An 18605-nucleotide genomic window follows, 5' to 3' on the forward strand; every position below is an offset into this window, starting at 1 on the left:
GAAGATTTAGCTAGTTTAGAGCCAATCGCAGGCTATTCGGTGCCAAAGATAAAAGATGAGGCTGGCCTGAAGCTCGTTGGAAATCCATACACCCTACCTTGTATTGCGAAGTAGCCAGTATGACCTGTGGAGTCGCGATACTAACTACTTAGGGAAGTGGACTATCTAAGGAAAGGGAAGCCCTAGCACTAGCCGGCTAGAGTAAAAGCTTATATAACTGTTTATTCATATAATTGGCGGATTTATAATCACCACTAGCACTATAGTAGTGCTAGGGATGCCTCGTGTGACCATTCCGTCTTATGTTATATATTACTTCGGAGGGTTTGTCAAGATGGCTTCGTATAACCTGCTTATATGCTGTTCCCGGCGCTGTAATAGCCCACCCTAGGCCATGCGATGGTCGGCTATCGCCTCGGATTTGCCTCTCGGCTCAATGGAGCTGGAGATTGGAATTCCAACACCTTCCTAAGCAAGCAACCGGTGATCATCTGCTGACTGGTCCACTGCAACTGCAACCGCGGAAGCACACCGAAGGACAGTATTCTAAACGCAGCTACAAAATATATGCCCCTCCCGTCTTACGCTGTTCACCCTCTACTCGAACTCAATCCATACTATGTATTCTTACCATTTCGGACGCTGCAAACCCATATTCGAGCCGTTAAACTGAGGCGATTCTGTCAGGTCAATTTTGCCAAGCCCTGTGATCAAGGATTGGCCGTTAAAATAGAATGGTTCTGCACGGAGAATGGTTTAGATGTTCAATCTATGCGGGGTTTCGCTGCTTTGAATGTATCGCTCTGTCATGGCGGGACCGCCACAATTCGATACGAGTTCTCCAAAGTTAGTGGAGAAAGTGACCGAGCACACCATATATCTTTGTTCTGAGGGCCCTTCCGTGGGCTTCTTATCCGGGCTCGCGGGATGCCACAGAAACACTTTCTTATTAGCAAGTAGCTTCGAATCACGAGAAAATGTGACCACGCGCACCTCACGGATGTACCTGAGCATGGTTGGGATCGTCTGACTTGACCGCCTCTGTAAGCCCCCACAATCGAACCTTATAGCGTCCGCCGACGCTAGGCAGGTGTAGGTCAGCGCAAAAGCCACACAACCTGACTAGGCCATCATGTTGGATAGAATGTCACTGCACTTTATAGACCCCAGACGATGACAAGCTCATCGGCTGAAGCTGAGGCGAATCAACTTCCATCGGTCGAAAATAAGACCGACTTTATCGGCTTAGTATGATTTCGCAGCCTGCGCCAAAGTCTCCATGTCTGTGTCACATAGCAGCGTGGTCAGAAGGCCTGACGCCGATGCGAAGTACTAAACCTCCCCGGGGGATCTTCTCAGAAGGGGATTAAAGGGATTGGAATGTTCGAGGTTCAACTTTCACGATAGTGGGAAATTTATACCTAATTGCAGCTGTAGTCGGAGATACCTATTTCGACGCTCTCGCTACCTCGATATATCGACATAATCTCTTTCGCTGCTAAGGAGAAAGATACAGGTGACCCCCGTAAAACCCCCTTCCCCCCGCTAATCTCTCAACCTCTCACACTCCCTCTTACTCGCACTCGCTCTCAGTGTCGCTCATTACGAACAGCTCGGTAAGTGATTCTTTGATTTATTCGAACATAGACGCGTATGACTATCATCAATAGAATGTTGACGAGCCGCATGACCTCTGCCTGAGGCGATGAATGGTTGTCTCTGATGATGTCTCTGGCTGTGGTGCTGTCGTGAAGCAGGAAGTTAGCGGCCATCCCGGCTACCATGCCTCTCTTCATGAGGGTCAGCACCACAGATTGGATGGAAGACACGGAAATTGGCAGACGTCTAGGCAGCTGGGACCTGGAGAGTACCATCCGTCTTGCAAAGATGCTTCTTGATCTGGGCGTCGATCTCCTCGACGTGAGTTCTGGTGGGAACATTAAACAAGCAAGCAACACCGTGTTCAACGCCGGGCCGCAACAAGCTAAATTCGCGGCGAGAATCTGAAAGGAAATCAAAGCGCCAGGCGAAAAAACTCCTTATCGGCTTAGTGGGCGAGATTACAGGGGCAAGGCAAGCGCAAGGTCTGGTACACGAGGTGGCGGGCATGGCCAACAACGATGTGATCTTCGTTGGTCGGCAATTCTTGAGGGACGGAGGCTGGGTGTTGAAGGTTGCCGAGGAGCTTGGTGTGGAGGTCGCCTGGCCGACTCAGATCGCGCGGCCTCAGATTCAAGAGCAGACCATCGTGTCAAAGATGTAAAAAAAGGCACCGTTTTAAGGCGTCCTCAGATTTGTTGGTGAGAAGTAGAGCTACAAGGAAGAGCCCTGAGAATACATATTTTCCAACTCATCCAACATTCATGATGAATCTTTTGCGCTTCTGTACGAGGTCTTTTGTAAGACCACTCTATTGCTTCTATTTCGCGAGGAAAGATGGGCAGGTGGCCTCCTTGACCAAGCTCCTCGACTTTGATAGATAAAAGAGTTGTTCAACCTGTTTTGTTATGAGTCTACGAACGCGGCCCAGTGGCAGCGGGAGAGGTTGCAAGGCTGATGAAGTGGATCACCAAACGGAACTAACCTAATCTAAGTAGTGCAATGCCAGACGAGCAATCCAACTGATGATCAAGTCTCTGTCTCGCAAATCTCCATGCACAACTTCAAAGCTTAGAGCCATTGGTGGAAGATCTCTTATCCTCTTTCAATGCTTGTTCAACCAGTCGAATCGCTTCCATGGCTTTCGCTCTGGGCAGAGTCGACTTCCCTTGCGGACTTGGGTCGTTGAGCAGTTGAATTTCACGCCACCCACCCAGATCGCCGACCTCCAGCATCGTACCAGCCGGGTATTTGGAATCAGTGAGAAGAGCCATCATCGCCTTGACAACTTCATCTACGGGTAGAACAAAGTCTTTCTCCATGTGGATTGTTCTCGGGCCCGCGGATGGTCGCGAACAACGGCGTGTCGACGACCCTGTCAACATGTCTTGTTCAGATACCTTACTTTTTCCCTTTCACAGGCAGAATCCGGGACCCCATGCCAGGGTGCTCCTTAGGGAGACAACTTTTTGCAACTTACCCAGGAGCAACAGCAACTACTCGAACGCCGCACAAGCTATCTAGGGGAGCCATGCACCTGACAAACTGGCTAATCACAGCCTTTGAGGTCGAATACAACGGGAGAACCGCCGATGGTTTCTGTGCGACAATGCTCGAGAGATGGAGAACAACGCCTGGAGAGGAGGCTTGCTGGAACCGTCGTATGGCAATCCTGGTCAAGTTGATTGGATGCAGCAGGTTGACGTCGAACAACTTGTACCCAAGCGAGGCGTCCTTTTGATCCCAGAACCCGTTTGAAGACGCCTCATAGATTCCAGCACCTGCTACCACGATCTTACACCGCCAAGCTGCTGTGCAAACACGTCGAAGGCTCCCTCGAGCTGGTCCCGATCAGTCACGTCGGTCTTGTGGAAAACTGTCTTCGGACCACCGTCGCACTGGATCGCTGCCAACCACTTCGTCACCTCCTGATGTAGGCCAATGTCAAGAATCGGCAACGGCACACCTTGCGCACGTAGTGATTTGGCGAGCGCAAGGCAAATTCCTACACTTGTGTTAGATAGTTCAACGAATACTCGTGAAAGATGGCCTCACCTGAACCTACGCCACTTATCATGGCTCTTTTGACTAGAAGAAGGCTGCCGTCATGGTTTGCAGATTTGTTGCCAGTCTCTATCACGAAAAGAGCTATGGACGCCTTGAATTTGTGGTCAACTGCGTGTAGTCCACCACACGGGCCGGCTGCTGCTTTTACAGGCCACTCGAACATCAGTCCATTTGTATTCAGGAGTAATACCATTCGGCAAAGTCAGCCGCGCCCAATCCTCGGAACTACTGCTCTCAGAAAGCTAGCTTGCATATATGGGGGCCCTCGGAAGCAAAGTCGGTTCCGGCAGTCGAGACCAGGCCACAGTCAATCGATTTCGTTTCCTCACTTGCGGATAATTATGATCGCGTAGAGCATGTAACGAATCTCTAGCAAGTAAATGAAAAATCACTTTTACGCGTTCTCCGTCACGGGGCCGCCAATGCCGGCCACCTTAAAAGCGTACCCCTCGGCACTTATTGGTATGACAGACCATGGCACTGTGAATGAGACGGAGTCTATGTGCTATATAATACTGAGACTCACGATCTCGTCAACTTTATATAGTCCAGCTGCAAAGTCTCGCAATGATCTCTCACAAGACCAACTTTATCCTTGAATTCTGGCGAAGCCATCATGGCTTTCTGGGCCTCCACACTTTCCCATCCAACAACGAGGTACAACTGCTGTGCGAACTTAACGCCTTCTACGATCTTTCCTAGAGAGTACTGTCCGATTTGACCTGGGTTGAGCACAAGGAATTCGCTGAACTGCGCGAGCGAGATTTTGAAGTCATTGCGAGGGTTATTGATGAACACCACTTCAGAAGCGGGTGCGTCGAATCCAGGTGCAGGATGAGGTTCTCTGCTCATTCGGGGTCAATGAGCTCTTCGAGAGAGTTCTCGTCCTTACAGTTTCGCAAGGTAGGTCTGAGGCTCGCCTTTCGCTACACTGCGGACGCCTTGTGTAAAAGAGCCGAAGGAGCTTGATGCTTTGAAATTGTGATACGACACGACCGAGTCCCAGTCTGCACATGAAAGATATTAGTTGCCTGATGAGTTTCCTTTTGGTGCGGTCTTATTTTCCTTTTCCAATAAGGTGAAAAGCAGGGTCGGTGCTTGGTTTCCCCAGGAGCCGACTCACCGACCAAGAGTTGAAGCACGTCCGGGATTTTTCACCTGAAATCCCCAGTTCCAGCGCTGAAAGCCAGGCTGATTAGACACCATTGCCAGAGTCGCCGTCCATGTGGAAGCCACGGCGATGTCAGAGAACTCGGGCTTGATGGGCCAAAGAACAAGAAGAGTCGCCATCTCGTTTAGATGTTTGTGTTTACACTGGACCCTGTCGCTTCCTGGGGTTAGACGAAATACAGAAAGTGCCGCTATCCATGTACAATGTCATGTATACAGTACGCGAGCGAGTCATTTCAGCCTCTGGCTTTAAGGCACTCCGCTCTTCCGCGAGGTAGTCGCGTCTATCCTACGGGTGGGTCTGGGAGCGGAGATTTCTAGAAGCACGAGGTCTGCGGAAAAGGTGGGGCCGGAGCATTTCCGGAGGCTCAAACGTGCCATTTCCGTTCCTGTCAGCTCGCTCGAGGCTGACATTGAGCCTTGTTGCTCCACTTAACGAGGTCTTAAGGATCTCAACCGTAGCCGTGATTTACACTTTCCAACTGCCAATGCGGATGAGATGACCTGCACTTGACAAACTGTCTTGCTTTTTCAGCCAAAGTTTAGATTCTTAGGCTTCTCTGACCAGCGACCATGATTGCTGAGTCCATACCTCCGGCACTCCTGGTGAAGGGTCTTGCCACATTTACTAGAGTCGTGGGTTTGATTACTCTGCCGTGAGAGAGTTTAGGTGACCAGCGCAGAGCCAATAGATCTTCTTTTTGCTGGTGGCCTACATCTTATACAACCTATTCTTCCATCCGCTCGCAGGTTTTCCCGGCCCTAAAACATGCTTGAGCAGCACCCTATTGTCAACGACAAGGCTATACTCTCACGAGACCCGGGAAATGTCCCTAGCATTCAGGTCAGGGGTAGTGGAAGTGTTTGCATTGCGATCGACTGATCTTCTCGCCCATTCTGGAAAATATCGTCCACTCTGCGGTCTTGGGCGTAGATGGTATAGTCATGTTGAGCATACAACTCTGATACTGGACATGTTCTTGGATCGAGGTTAGGATATCAACGATCAGTGTGGTCCAATTGGAGGAGTGGTCCATTACACTGTAGCTGACGTGATTTCCCAAGCTCCTGCAATTCTAGAGCTCCTGGCTCAAAGAGGGGTAGACGTCAGTCAGGCAGGGTCAGAAGGCAAATCTTTGGAACTTCGGTGGAAATGGTCGAATACTGATTCCCGGCTCCAGAAAAGAATATGCCCGTCGTTGACGGGCTCCGTCATGCTCTTAGACATCTCATCAAGTTGGGCGCTCGCAATAACAGAAAGGATTCAAGCGGACTCGTTCCCAGTGTGAGGCAGATGAGGTATTTTGGCTGCAATATCACCGTTTACAAGGAATGTCTGCGGTATTAACATGTCGGACTGTTTGATGGTGCCTCCTTTTGGTCTAGGACCGTGCTTGGCCCGTGGCTCTGGATCCTGCAATCATTAAGCGGACCCTGTTTGACCTAATACCAGGTGACTGGTCTAGTTTACGCGGCAAGAGAACTTCGAATATGATGGTCAACCACGAGGATTGCCTGTACTGGCATTGGGGTGCATTCAAATCGTCCATATGATCTACGAAATACTATAGCGTGGAACAAAGACAATTCTCTGCCCAGCGCTATGATCCTGCACTCCGACCTTTTATCTCTGGAGTACTATCTAATAAGCACTGAGATGGCACAACCAATGGTGTAGCTGTGGTATGCGAGACTACCTTTCCAACAGGTCTCTCTTTTCGGGTGTTGCTAAGATGCCATCCTACCGCATGCCTCGTCAGCCTGTGTACGAGATCATTTCGTACAACATCTCAGACTCTGGATATCCGTCAATACCCTGACGAGCGAAGACTGTGGCAACCTTTCGGTCAGCTGTGAGGATAGTAGCATCTTCCAGCCTGATCCTAGCACAAGCAGGCACATCCGTGCAATCCTTCACTTTTGTCAAACCACCTTCCTCGATTTCAATGATGCGTTCTGCAATGCTTGCCAGGATGGCACTGTTCCAGATCCCTTCTTGCTTTGGGCCGTTGTGAAGCACTTCAATGGCCTGGCGTCTGAGCCTTGGATCCCGGCACCGACTGGCCACAAGATACAACGGGAGGATCAACCCGATGTCAAATTTTGGATAGTGGAGAATACGTCCCTGCGGTACAGTCAGACGCTTCGTCTTGACCAGATATGAACCCAGAGCCACGAGTCTAGAGAACTCCGGTATCCAAGCGTCGAACTCCATTTCCGAGGCAAAGGACGATGCCAGGGCCCAGAGATAGACAGCCAATCGTTGCATTTCAAGAATGACACAGTTGCGACGCTCCAGTTCAGAGAGGTTCTGCTCACCTCGGGCCCGAAAATCGGCAAAGGCTGTGGACCATCTTCGAAGGAAATTGCTGCCGTCTGCACATCGCTGTGGGCTTGGCGCGTGCCGGCTCTTCACGCCGTGGATGATCGAGCCCATGCAATCGTTGAAGGAGTCTCTAGCCTGGTCGGGTGTATCAAACTTCTCCGGGACCCTGGGCAATCTGGGCGTCAACTCGGGTACCAAGAGTCTCTTATCCATTCGCCGTACGGGGAACAATAAAGACTGCGTCATCAATCTTTTAAATATGTGGCCAAGCTGAACTTCAAGCTCCTCACTCTGTTCACTGCTGCCTCTTTCTCGCGTATCAGCCTCGCCGTGGTTCGTATGCCACTCACAAAAGAGGTACAGCCCACTTGAGAGCTGGCGCAGCGCAGACTCGTAATGGTTTTGGAACATTTCGAGGCAGATGAAGAGCAAATTGCTTATCAGAAGCTCGACCGTGGACGGCTTGGACGCCTGTTCCAAGCTCTTCCGCATCTCGGCGATGGCAAGGGTGTACTGTTGCAAGGCGAAATTGTCGCACTCCCAATCTGCAGTGCTTCTTTTGTGCATACCAGGGACCACGACATTCTCCCAATGCGAGGCCAGAGCGATCATCGCATGTCGCAATGGGCCCACAGTTTGAGCTACCTGGAAAGTCAATCCCGTCCAGAAGCTGGCGTCAAAGTAGCCCGCCAATCTCTCGGCGACGACGTCTCGGAAGTACTTCAAAGCGCGATATTCCTCTGGCGACTGGCCCGGCGTGTGCGCCAGCCGTCGAGCCGAGACCTTCAGCTCTGTCGGTTCCCACAGCACCACCTTTATTGCTGCTTCGCCGCCGGTGGATTCCTGAAAACCTGGGGTTGCTGCGTCGTATCTGCATTGACGCGCGCTCTTCTTGCACGCGGAGCAGCGAGGCCGGAGCTGGTCGCACCGCACGTGTCGTGACTTGCAGGTCTGGCAACCCCCTTTGCTCTTCGGTGCATATCTTCGCCGCGCCACGGTCCCAGTGGACTTGACCATTTCGAGGGTGGGTGCTGGATGTTGATGTTTGACGGGCAACAGAAGGCTGGTGGGAGGTATTACGGCGGTGTCCCTTGCGGAAAGAGTTTGCTTTGCGAAAACAGACCCGACTTGGATAGCATATAGTATACTCCCTGGAAGACAGGCCGCCGCTCGACTGGCGGGCCGGGTTCCTTTAAAAATTATCACTGGAAAGGAATTGAGTTGCACAGCTTCACCTGACGTTCTCCAAGTAATATTATGTTAACCAAGACAGGACTTTCTCGGCCTTTGGCGTAGGAAAGGCCGCCTTATTTCCGCTCCTCAGTTCCCTTATTAGGGATGGTCCGACGAAGACCCAAAAAAAAGTGCCTGATCACTAGTGAAGCTAACAACGGCAGCAACGGATAAGTAGTACAGACTGCGCTGGCAAAGTAAACGCAGAGAAAGAGAGAGGGGTGAAATGGTTGTATGGGAGATTACAGCAAGTTCTTCATACGGGACCTTTTCTTTCTTGTCTTACAAAGTTACTTATATTGCTGTGATCCGCGTATAAAGCGCATACGCCATAAGGAGCGTGGAGTAGTTAGTTGTTGCATACATATACAAGTACAAGTACAGGTCCAGGTACCTTTTCGACCTGCAGCTTCCATTTTGGCCGGTTTCTTAGAAAGGAGCGTCGTTTTCTTCGTCGTGTTCTGCGAGAGCAAAAAAGGAGATCACAAGGAAAAAGGAAATACAGTCCCTCCAACGTCGTGGCGTCTTTTGATATCATAGGCGGTGTGGCTTCGTCTTTGCCTGGCCTTCGTTTCTGCACTGCCGTGCCCAACTTTCGTAGAGTGCCAGGGGACGCAGGAGTAAGTAGTCGTAGACATTCTCACAAATGCGCGAGGCATGACATGACGTGACTCATGCCTAAAGTTTGACGCCGTGTCTGTAAGAGAGTGCAGCGTCAGAGCGACGCTCGATGCGCGAAGAGCGTTTCGTGGTTCTCTTTTTCTTCTGCGAATCCGCTGCAAAAGCGGCGGCCTTCTCGGCTGGCGTGGTGTTGTCTGTTTCTCCGCCGCTGTTGGCGACCTCTTCTGCAGTCCCGGTGGTCGTGGTCGAGGTTGTGCTATTGGTCCCTGTGCTAGTATCGGTGGTGGTCGTTGTGTTGGTGTCAGTAGCAGCCGTGCTAGCCAGCTGGACTGGAACGACGCCACCGAACGGACCCGCTCGAGCCGGATTCTGGCAACGGACCATGCAGACATTGTCTTGGCCGGCCACGGTGCCGGTGCAGGTCTGCCCGGCAGGGACTTCAGCGGTGAGAGGCTGAGCAGAAACAGATCCACGTTAGTGTATTTGGCTTTTACCTCTTAGGCGAACGCCGACGTTGTGCTGGAGGGAGAATAACTTACAAAGTCCGTCTTGGCTCCTTTTGCATCATTACCTCGCACGCCCGGGACATTTTGGCTAACCGTCATCTATGTCCTAAGTCAGAGATATTATCGGCCGTTGATAGGGAGTGATGGTTGCTCGCCTTCGTCCATGTAGTGCCAGTGGCGTCGGCGTTGATCATGCAAGTGTACGGGCCGGCTCCGTCAGCATTGACCTGGTGCAAGGTCATCTGGACTTGTCCGCCTGCGCTGATCTGTGGAAGAGTGCCACCGTTTTGCGCCAGGATAGCACTGGTGCCACTCTCTGGATCATTGTCACCGCCTTCGAGAGTTTCCCCGAAGGTGTCTGCAGCGTCACCGGCGAAGCGTGTAGTGTCTTGTTGGAAGGGACGTCTTCGGGTTCCGTCTCGAGGAGTGGAAGGGTCGATTCCCAGTGCGCTACCCTTTCCGCCAGCGTCACCAGTGGCAGCAATGATGGCACCATGACCAGCGACCAACTCTGCAACAGCAAGAATTCCAAAGGTAATGAAAGACGAATATGCAACCATGATGTCGATATGAAGATGATCAGAATCAAGGACCGGCCTTTGTAGCTCAGAAAAGAGAGAGCGACAGTGAAAAGAGATGGATCGACTGAATGATGAAAGAATGAGTTGCAAGAAGTCACTGAAAGTGGAAGATGGCTCCATATTTGTAGTTGGAGTAGGGTGGCCTCTCTGACAGACAGTACCTTTAGCGGCAAAAATTGTAACATCTGTTGTAGAGCCCAGGGTTGTGAGTCCAAGGTTGTGCAGAGCCTTGGATTTGGAATATCTCTCTAGCTCGTCACAGAATGTAGTGAAATGGTGAGCCTGTTGCAACAACGCAGACATCTTTATGCAGAGCTAACATATAGCAACAAGTAGCCGCATGAGGGAGAGACCGAGGCCATCCAGACTTCCATTGCACGCCCATTGGTGCATTGAGAACGGAAGTGTCTTGGGAAGTTTCGTTTCATATCCTAGCTAGTCTTAACTGGGATCTTGAAGGCGGAATGAAGACAACTCAACTGGTCTGGTTTGGTTTTGGTGTGTTCGGATATGGGACTCCCCAGTATTCTGTCTGCCCTACTTTTGGTTAGAAGATGTTTGATGGAGTCTAAAAATTCAGAATTTGTATGGCCATATGGTAACACTACATATTGGAGAATATGGTCCGTGCTATGAATCAAGCATAAGGAGAAAGTCTCGGATAGTCTGGTGTAGAATCCGAGCAAGGCGAGGACTTCTGCTGCTACTATCATCGCAAAGCATGTTGACAGAGAAATGGCACAAGAAAGCCCTCCTTCCGGACAGGCCAGGTTGCCCTCATCAACGGAGAAATTCAGAAGACACAAAAAGGTCCCTAGAGACTCACCACCGGACTTAATTGGCAGGTCGGAGCCATGCTCAGCCTTCCGATACCTCATCATAGACAACCAAATAGGCACAATAAGAATCGTTTCGGAGAGTGCCCTGTGGAAAGGTTAGCCGCAAGCGGCATGGTTTTCGAACTTTTCAAGAGTGGAAGTTGACGTCGAGGTAAAACCCTTGCTTTGAGTAAATGTGGGTCGCCATTACCTCGTACAGAGCTCATTGAGTGCCTCAGCCAATAGACAGAATCAGCACTCAAGTGGAGAGTGATAGCGACATCTTCTTTTGGGAGTATTGGGGTCGATCAAGTCCCCCCTAGGCCGGCCTCGACCACTCAGAGTTGGTCACAGATTCAGTGTCAAACAGAGCGGTGAGCGTGTAGTGATGGGCATAGCCACCTCCAGCACGGAGCCTTGATGATGGCGAAAATCCAGTAGTTTCGTTGGCAGTGAGTTGCTGCTGCGAGACGTGAAAGAGTACGGAGTAAGAAGGCCAGAAAGCACGAGAAGGCTGTGCAAAAGCTCGGACACAACGGACCCAATCGGAAGTGTCGTCAAGCGTTTCGCGTTAAGCATTCCTCCCGCCCCACAGCAGGCTTGGCATCAAGTGCTTTCTCTTTCTTTCACAGCAAGAACTTCGCTTCAATATGAAACTCGGGCGTTATGCTCAGCCCTCGGCGATGGACAAAAACCAGACCAATCGGCGTCGAGCCGAATGTCTTTGGGCCGAGGAAGAGGCAACCTGACGACAATATCGGTGGAAGGTCTAGCAGAAGCAACCTTCCGTGAAGCAGAACTGAGACCTTGGATGTAGCAGTGGATGGCTGGGATCGTGCAGAAGTCTATATCGGGCTTGTGGGCTGGAGAAAGGTTGAAGTCGTCCTTGTGAAGACAAACCGCATTGCAGCAACATGTCCAGACGAGCCGCAGGGGAGACAGCACTGTCTGAGAGGCGCTGATTGTAACAGGAGGCGAATGGAGGCATATTGGCAGAACGCAGGATCAATCTGAAGGGCAGAAGATAATTCTAGCAAGTTGATGGCATCTCGATATGCATTGTAAATCTCTTGCAACATGGTCTTCATTCCTGCCTAGGGCGTGTCGTATCTCCATCAGTACGCCGTCAACATCTGCTCTGAAATTCATCCATCTAGCTGAACTTCCACTGGCCGTTGAAGGCCTTTCTCTTTTTGAGATCCGCATCTATCCTTGCTGCGATCCTTTATTTGTCGCGTACTGCCACATCCATCTCTATCCGGATGAAGTTGCATCATGTGTCCCACAATCTCAAGACATCGGTATCGTTACTTGCGCAACACCATCAACGACCTTCGCGATCGCCGCGTCTTCTCCAACGTCAGCAACTCCGTTGGCCAGCTCTTTTCCTTCCTGGCCCCCTTTCGCGCTCTTTTCAGCACCTCCAGCTCCAGCCGCAGCCGCAGCCTTTTGAGCCGCCTTCTTGGCCTTGGTCTTTTCCTTCTGAGCTGCTTTCTTCGCAGCAGCCTCTGCTTCGTCTTTCTTCTTCTTCTCCCTCTCTGCTTGGTTTCCACCGAAGTACTCACGCCATTCATCGGCCTTCTTCTCATCGATTTTTGTGAAGAGATACTCTGCCTTGCCGATCTTGTGTCCCGGTTTTATGTAAGTGGGCAGCCAACCATCGGCAATGTCTTCCTCGGACGGTATCTGCAAGAACGGGATGTCGAGCTGTTTCCGTATTGACGCGCAGGTTGCCGGAAGATATGGTTCGAATATGGCAGAGCAGAGGTAGATGAGATTGATAACAGTTCCCACAACTGCTGCAGCAAGAGTAGGATCACTCGCAATGAGTGAATTGTCGAGGCGATGAGCTTGGATTAAGCCATTTCCCGCTTCTGCAATCTTCATGGCAACAAGGAGTCCGTTACGGAGGCGCACAGCCTCCATTTCTGCGAGATATTGCTTGAGAAGGTCGGTGATTTCAGCTAGGTGTTCCGTGAACGATGACGGCAGATTGTGAGGATCAAAATCCGGTAGGATCCCAGAATAGGCCTTCGGGGAATTGACTAATTTGATGACTCTGTTAACGAAATTTCCAAGCTTAGCGAGGAGCTCCGAGTTATTGCCATCGATGAATGACCGCCATTCAAACTGCGTGTCGCCGGATTCTGGTCGGTTCTTGAGGAGATAATATCTCCAGACATCTGGCGGTACGCCAGTCTCCTTGGCATTGTTCCCAAACACACCTATGCCGCGACTCTTGCTGAATTTGCCGTTTTCGTAATTGAGGTATTCTGTTGACGAAAGATGGTGCAGCATGGTCCAGGCCTCCCCCGTCCCTAGCTGACACCCAGGGAAAACAACAGAATGAAATGGTACGTTGTCTTTGCCCATAAACTGGTATAGTTGAACATTTTCCGGATTCTTCCACCATTTTTCCCACTCCTCTGTGTAGTTGGCGGTGATGGACGGGTACCCAATACAAGCCTCGAACCAGACGTAGAAGACTTTGTGCTCGTATCCCGGCAGAGGGACAGGCACACCCCAAGCTAGATCTCGAGTGATACCCCTCTCCTTCAGACCTTGTTTCAACCATGACTCTGTGATGACTTTGGCACTTCGTGACCACCGGCCATTCTCGATCGATTGTTTCGAAAACTCTTCGATCTGGCCCTGTAGCTCGTCTAGGCGTAGATAGGTATGTTTTGTCTCTCTTGTCACAGGAGTTGCACCATCGACTTTGCATCGCGGGTTGATCAAGTCCAGTGGATCAAGAAGACTGCCGCATTTGTCGCACTGGTCACCGCGAGCATCGTCATAGCCGCATTTTGGGCATGTGCCTTCGACAAACCGATCGGCTAAGAATTTCCCATGCTTTTCGCAAAAAGGCTGACTGTTGACATGTTCAGTCAGATGGCCTGCTGCGTGGAGTTTTAAAAAGATATCTTGAGAGATCTCTGTGTGCTGTTTGGTAGGAGTTCGGCCAAAGATGTCGAAGCCCAGCTCGAACCATTCGTAGATTTCTGTATGGATTTTATTGTATTTTGCGCATAGCTCTTCTGGGGTGACTCCCTCCTCAAGAGCCTTTGTCTCCGTGGCGGTTCCGTACTCGTCAGTGCCGCAGACGAAAAGCGTTGGTCGTCCGCGCGCTTTGTTGTACCTGGCGAAGACATCGGCACTGAGCACGCTACCGACGATGTTGCCTAGATGAGGCACCTAGCCGAAAAGATTAGCCAGTATTTTGCGCATATTACCTGATTAGACTTACATTGTTGACGTAGGGCAATGCAGAAGTTATGAGGATGTTTCTCAGGCCCTCTTGAGGGAGGATCTTCTCGGTGCCCATGGTGGGCCAAGTGGGCTTTAATCGCGGGCAGCAGGGTCGGCGCAGGTGTTGTTGAAGGACTTCGCAGAATCGACGCAACGTCAACTTATCGAAAGGTGATCGTCTCTGCGTCGAGTCAACCAAGAGCTGCCGCACGTGGTGGTCGCATACAAATATGACACACTGGTCTGGAATCTGAGGGAATGGAGGAGTCACAAAATCTCCCCGCCGCCGCAGCGCAGGCGAATGCCGAGGCGCTAAGACTGATGCTTATTTTTAAGCCTCATGGTGTGCTTTCAATATTCCTTCCCCCCTCATCTCCCTCCTTCCACTTGCCTCTCAGTCACGCGATTTCTTTAGATGCTGCAGCGAGTTCATTCTAGTATCTTCTTGAAATTCTCACAAACGACAATCCATTAAGCAGCTTCTCTACACTCTGTCTTGCTTGGCACCATCGACTCATCCGGCTTGGAGACACATTTTGCTGTATGGCTACGGATCCGCTTGATCAGCTTCTTGAACTCGAGAATGACTACTACAAAGAAGGTCATGATGCTGGTGTAGCTGACGGCGCTTATGCCGGCATGGTTGAGGGCAAAGTGTTCGGAATTGAGAAGGGGTACGAAAAAGCAATCGAACTCGGCAGACTACATGGACGTGCCCTGGTATGGCGAGAACGATCAGGCCTCGGGAAGAAAGGGGGTTCTGAGGAAGCATCAGAGTCTTCGGCTGCTCATCCTTCAGGGCTGGGAGACATCATCCAGAGTCTTTCGCAACTGTCGGACAACACCCGCTTCCGACGGCACGTTGAAGGTCTGTACCATTCTTCCGACGGCGCAACTGTTGCAAAAGCCAATTCAGACGAGGCGGTGACCGAATTTGATGACCGGGTTGCAAGGGCACAAGCAAAGGCTAAGGTCATAGCCAATATTGTTGGAGAATATCTCAACTCTACCCCAACCTCAAACGTCGGCATTGAAGATGCCACCGGCTTGAAAGCCCGACATTGACGAAGGTTCATTTGGCTTCTAAACTTGATTCGACACGGAGGCTGCCGGTCTCTTACAGACGTGGTGGAATGCTGTTAACCCCCATGGCTCTGAGCGACTGCGCCGGGCGGCAGTTGTTTTCCCGGTGACTTTTCTCCCAGGCTTCCCCGCAAAGTGCCACCACTCCCCCATTGTCTAACTAAGCCGGTTGCCGTTTAGGCACTCCCTAGCGGGTATGCAATGCAGATCCGCCACACTCTTTCACGCCTTTCTCCCACAAAACCAGGAACGGATTGCGGGGGTGTGTAAGTTTCTCAGACCGTTCCTGGGTATGATGCTATGAGGACTCTGAAAAGCGGACTATGACGCTCGCGCGACTGTTTGTTCTCCGCATCAGTTTTCACTTGGTTGACGATGGGAAGTTGGAGTACCCCCCCGCAGGGTACGAGATAAATACAAAATCTACACCCATTGCCGACTCTTACGAAAAGCTCTGTGACTCTTCTTACGCCCCCCCCAAACAAATGCTTCACAATGAACGCAATCAAAAGCTTCCTGTCACTATCATTGGCCGCTGTGGCCCTGGGCCAAATTCAACCATCCGGCGTGACGAGGCCAATCGTCCAGGATTGTGGTTTTAACGGAGCTGTTGTGTGTGTGAATAAATATGTCAGTTTTCTTCTATTCTTCTCAAGAAGCCGCAACTCATGGAAATCAGGGTGCTGTGTTGCCTTATCACTTTAACCGGTCCATCTCCGACAACAATGCCGATTACGATTTCAGAAACACAAGCGTGGGAAATGCCTCGACGTTTGATCTGCTCGACGGCGCAAATTTTGTTGTCTTCGACCGACAGCGTGGCATGCAGTATCTAGGACCAAACCCGAGTTACGAGTTCATGTTCACAGTCTCAAAAGCCGTCCATGAAGCTCCTGTCTATGCTCCAGAGCAGAATCTATTGTTCCTCTCCCAGCTGGCACCCCCTGCCGGTGTTCTACCTCAGCTCGTTGTGAACTTGAATGATGATCCTCCAACCCTGAGCAACTACGAACCAAATCCACCTATCTATGCACCGAACGGCGGCACTTTCCGCGATGGTCTTATTGTTTTTGGCGCCAGTGGAGGCAACAATAGCATTGGTGGAGGGGAACAGAGAGCCTCGATTCGAACCGTGGATCCTGCCACGAATCGTTCCACTGTGCTCTTAAACAACTACTTCGGATTCTACTTCAACACGATAGACGACTTGGCTGTTCACCCTACGTCGAAGGACATCTTCTTTACCGACCCCGATTACAGTTGGTTCAATGCCTTGACAGATACTGCCCCACAACTCCCGACTGCAAGTTACCGCTTTAATCCTAGTACAGGAGCTACGTTCCTAATAGAGGATACCCTGGAGCAGCCCAACGGCATCGCATTCTCCCCAGACGGTTCAACTCTGTACATCTCAGATACAGGCGCCGTGACGGGGACTATTGATCCTCGACTCGGCAGCCAGGGTACTACCTTCAATACCACGGGCAAACGGGCCATCTATGCTTGGGACGTGTCGAATAATGGCACCAAAATTTCAAACAAGCGCGCCTTTTACCTTGCGCAGGATTGGGTTCCAGACGGATTAAAAGTGTCACAAGAAGGCCTTGTGCTCACGGGCTCGGGTCACGGTGTTGATGTCCTGGACGATGTCGGGCAGCTCCTCATCCGCATCCAGACCAACTATACGGTTCAGAATTTCGCTTGGACGGGGGAGAACCTCACCACTTTGTGGCTCATGGGAAACAATGGCATCAGCAAGGTAGAATGGAATATCACTGGGCAAAGACTGACTTAGCGGAGTGGCACGTATGTATTACCCACGATAAAGACTAGCTTGACGAGCTCGAGATGGGTTGTTCCAAATCAAGGCAGCCGGGTGATGAAAGCATTATACACTATGGCATATCTAGATTCTCTGAATCGGCGAATGTAATCCGTCGACGGCAGCAGGAATCCTGACCATCTCCGTCATCCTTTCAACGCCCTCACCTAAGCCATATTCCGAAAGGTTGAACTCGACCGTATCAATCTCTCTGAATCCGTAGTGGCCGTATAATCGTCGACCCTGTTCAGAGGCCTGGAGATAGCATGGTAGACGCGTCGTCTCGGACAAGTCGATTCCCCATCTCACCAGGAGGCCTCCTGCGCCTCGTCTCCTGTGCTGGCTGGCCGTGGCGAGTAGGGCTAAGACTGCGAGTCCAAAACGTCAGATGTGTATCTATGTCTCCTGTTGGTGAATCTCCTTTCGCCTCCTTCGTCACGGTTGGATATGTTTTGATCTCAAAGTCGTCGACTTACGTATGTGCGGACGCTTGCCCGTCTCACCATTGCAGCGAGAGAAATACCAATACGCAGCTCTCCGCAGCCGGCCAAACCGATCCACCTCCATCTCCGACTGCTTCATGGGCTGGCGCAGCTGCGCGAGGTCGGGACGCCCATCGGCGTAGACCTCCCACTTTGCGTACGCCACGATTTCCCCTCCTTGACTCTGAGCGTCCACCACTTTCAAGTGATGCACGTGGAGACTGCTGTCGAGGTCCTTGTGCAGCGAGGCTTCTTGATCTTGAATGTATCCTGGGTATGCGGGTAACCTGCCGATGACGAGACTCCCAAGGCTCGCAAGGCGAAGGGCAACACACTGAGTTGCATCTTCGTGCTTCACAGGTAGTACGGCCAGCATCATGCTGCAGGTATACCCCAGGAAAAGAAATAAGAAGACCGTATTATTCAAAGTCTCAGATTTGCGACGAGATAAGCCCGTTGGCGTTCACTCCAGTGACTGCGATGATGGTACTGGGCTCTTATCTCAGCGGGGACAGTCAGTTAAAACACTTGCGAGGAAGACGTAAGGGATATTGCTGGACAGTCTAGTTTGGCAGGGCTGATTCGGATTCATTGATTGACTGATTGTCTGGCTAGCCTGTTGATATGAGAAGTCGACGAATTATCCCTGGAATGTGCGAAACTCTAGGGCACCTGTCGCAACATGACCTCGATAGGCAGCTGGTTGAGTCTCTCCATATTTCCCTTATCCCTTGTTGCGATCCGTACCGGGAATGCAATCTAAGCCTCCCGAAATATTTGGGAAAGCCGTACCGCATGGATCCTCATGGCGATCCTACTCCCCGGTGCTAAGTGGCCACGTGACGAGGCTATCAATTCAAGGGGTTGTGTTTCTCGTACGATTGTCGACAGCGTGTTGAAATGTGTGCCCATATTCAGATCTATCTTAATCCCATAATGTTGTTTGCCTCTGAGGAAGATTGAGTGCCCATTCGCTTTATGCAACGTCGTCTCAGCGCTTCTGTTGAACCCGGTAAGTCTCAACAATTACAGTCGCAACTACAATAGA

At 51.1% G+C, this 18605-nt stretch overlaps 9 protein-coding genes across 9 annotated transcripts; 3 read left to right on the forward strand and 6 right to left on the reverse strand.

Moving 5' to 3' along the window:
- Window positions 1–1782: 1782 nt before the first annotated feature.
- Window positions 1783–2263, forward strand: A1O5_13089 (uncharacterized protein; the record flags this gene model as incomplete). The annotated part of the gene is made up of 2 exons (XM_007753657.1): window positions 1783–1920; window positions 2021–2263. 2 exons carry the CDS (start codon window positions 1783–1785, stop codon window positions 2261–2263), a joined length of 381 nt encoding a protein of 126 aa, XP_007751847.1.
- A 400-nt stretch (window positions 2264–2663) lies between these two features.
- A1O5_13090 (uncharacterized protein) lies at window positions 2664–4518 on the reverse strand (the record flags this gene model as incomplete). Its single annotated transcript, XM_007753658.1, has 5 exons — window positions 2664–3003; window positions 3080–3333; window positions 3399–3604; window positions 3655–3757; window positions 4255–4518. 5 exons carry the CDS (start codon window positions 4516–4518, stop codon window positions 2664–2666), a joined length of 1167 nt encoding a protein of 388 aa, XP_007751848.1.
- A 2074-nt stretch (window positions 4519–6592) lies between these two features.
- A1O5_13091 (uncharacterized protein) lies at window positions 6593–8179 on the reverse strand (the record flags this gene model as incomplete). The annotated part of the gene is made up of 1 exon (XM_007753659.1): window positions 6593–8179. The coding sequence occupies one exon, from the start codon at window positions 8177–8179 to the stop codon at window positions 6593–6595; it is 1587 nt and encodes a 528-aa protein (XP_007751849.1).
- Window positions 8180–9073: 894 nt separating this feature from the next.
- A1O5_13092 (uncharacterized protein) lies at window positions 9074–9400 on the reverse strand (the record flags this gene model as incomplete). Its single annotated transcript, XM_007753660.1, has 1 exon — window positions 9074–9400. One exon carries the CDS (start codon window positions 9398–9400, stop codon window positions 9074–9076), a length of 327 nt encoding a protein of 108 aa, XP_007751850.1.
- Window positions 9401–9617: 217 nt separating this feature from the next.
- A1O5_13093 (uncharacterized protein) lies at window positions 9618–10082 on the reverse strand (the record flags this gene model as incomplete). The annotated part of the gene is made up of 1 exon (XM_007753661.1): window positions 9618–10082. One exon carries the CDS (start codon window positions 10080–10082, stop codon window positions 9618–9620), a length of 465 nt encoding a protein of 154 aa, XP_007751851.1.
- A 2129-nt stretch (window positions 10083–12211) lies between these two features.
- Window positions 12212–14246, reverse strand: A1O5_13094 (methionyl-tRNA synthetase; the record flags this gene model as incomplete). Its single annotated transcript, XM_007753662.1, has 2 exons — window positions 12212–14116; window positions 14169–14246. 2 exons carry the CDS (start codon window positions 14244–14246, stop codon window positions 12212–12214), a joined length of 1983 nt encoding a protein of 660 aa, XP_007751852.1.
- Window positions 14247–14713: 467 nt separating this feature from the next.
- A1O5_13095 (uncharacterized protein) lies at window positions 14714–15235 on the forward strand (the record flags this gene model as incomplete). Its single annotated transcript, XM_007753663.1, has 1 exon — window positions 14714–15235. One exon carries the CDS (start codon window positions 14714–14716, stop codon window positions 15233–15235), a length of 522 nt encoding a protein of 173 aa, XP_007751853.1.
- A 646-nt stretch (window positions 15236–15881) lies between these two features.
- On the forward strand, window positions 15882–17048 carry A1O5_13096 (gluconolactonase; the record flags this gene model as incomplete). The annotated part of the gene is made up of 1 exon (XM_007753664.1): window positions 15882–17048. The coding sequence occupies one exon, from the start codon at window positions 15882–15884 to the stop codon at window positions 17046–17048; it is 1167 nt and encodes a 388-aa protein (XP_007751854.1).
- A 111-nt stretch (window positions 17049–17159) lies between these two features.
- Window positions 17160–17936, reverse strand: A1O5_13097 (uncharacterized protein; the record flags this gene model as incomplete). Its single annotated transcript, XM_007753665.1, has 2 exons — window positions 17160–17443; window positions 17552–17936. The coding sequence occupies 2 exons, from the start codon at window positions 17934–17936 to the stop codon at window positions 17160–17162; spliced, it is 669 nt and encodes a 222-aa protein (XP_007751855.1).
- Window positions 17937–18605: the final 669 nt, after the last annotated feature.

This window comes from Cladophialophora psammophila (assembly GCF_000585535.1).
Source record: "Cladophialophora psammophila CBS 110553 chromosome Unknown aczJe-supercont1.42, whole genome shotgun sequence".
In the NCBI taxonomy this organism is placed as follows: Eukaryota; Fungi; Ascomycota; class Eurotiomycetes; order Chaetothyriales; family Herpotrichiellaceae; genus Cladophialophora; species Cladophialophora psammophila.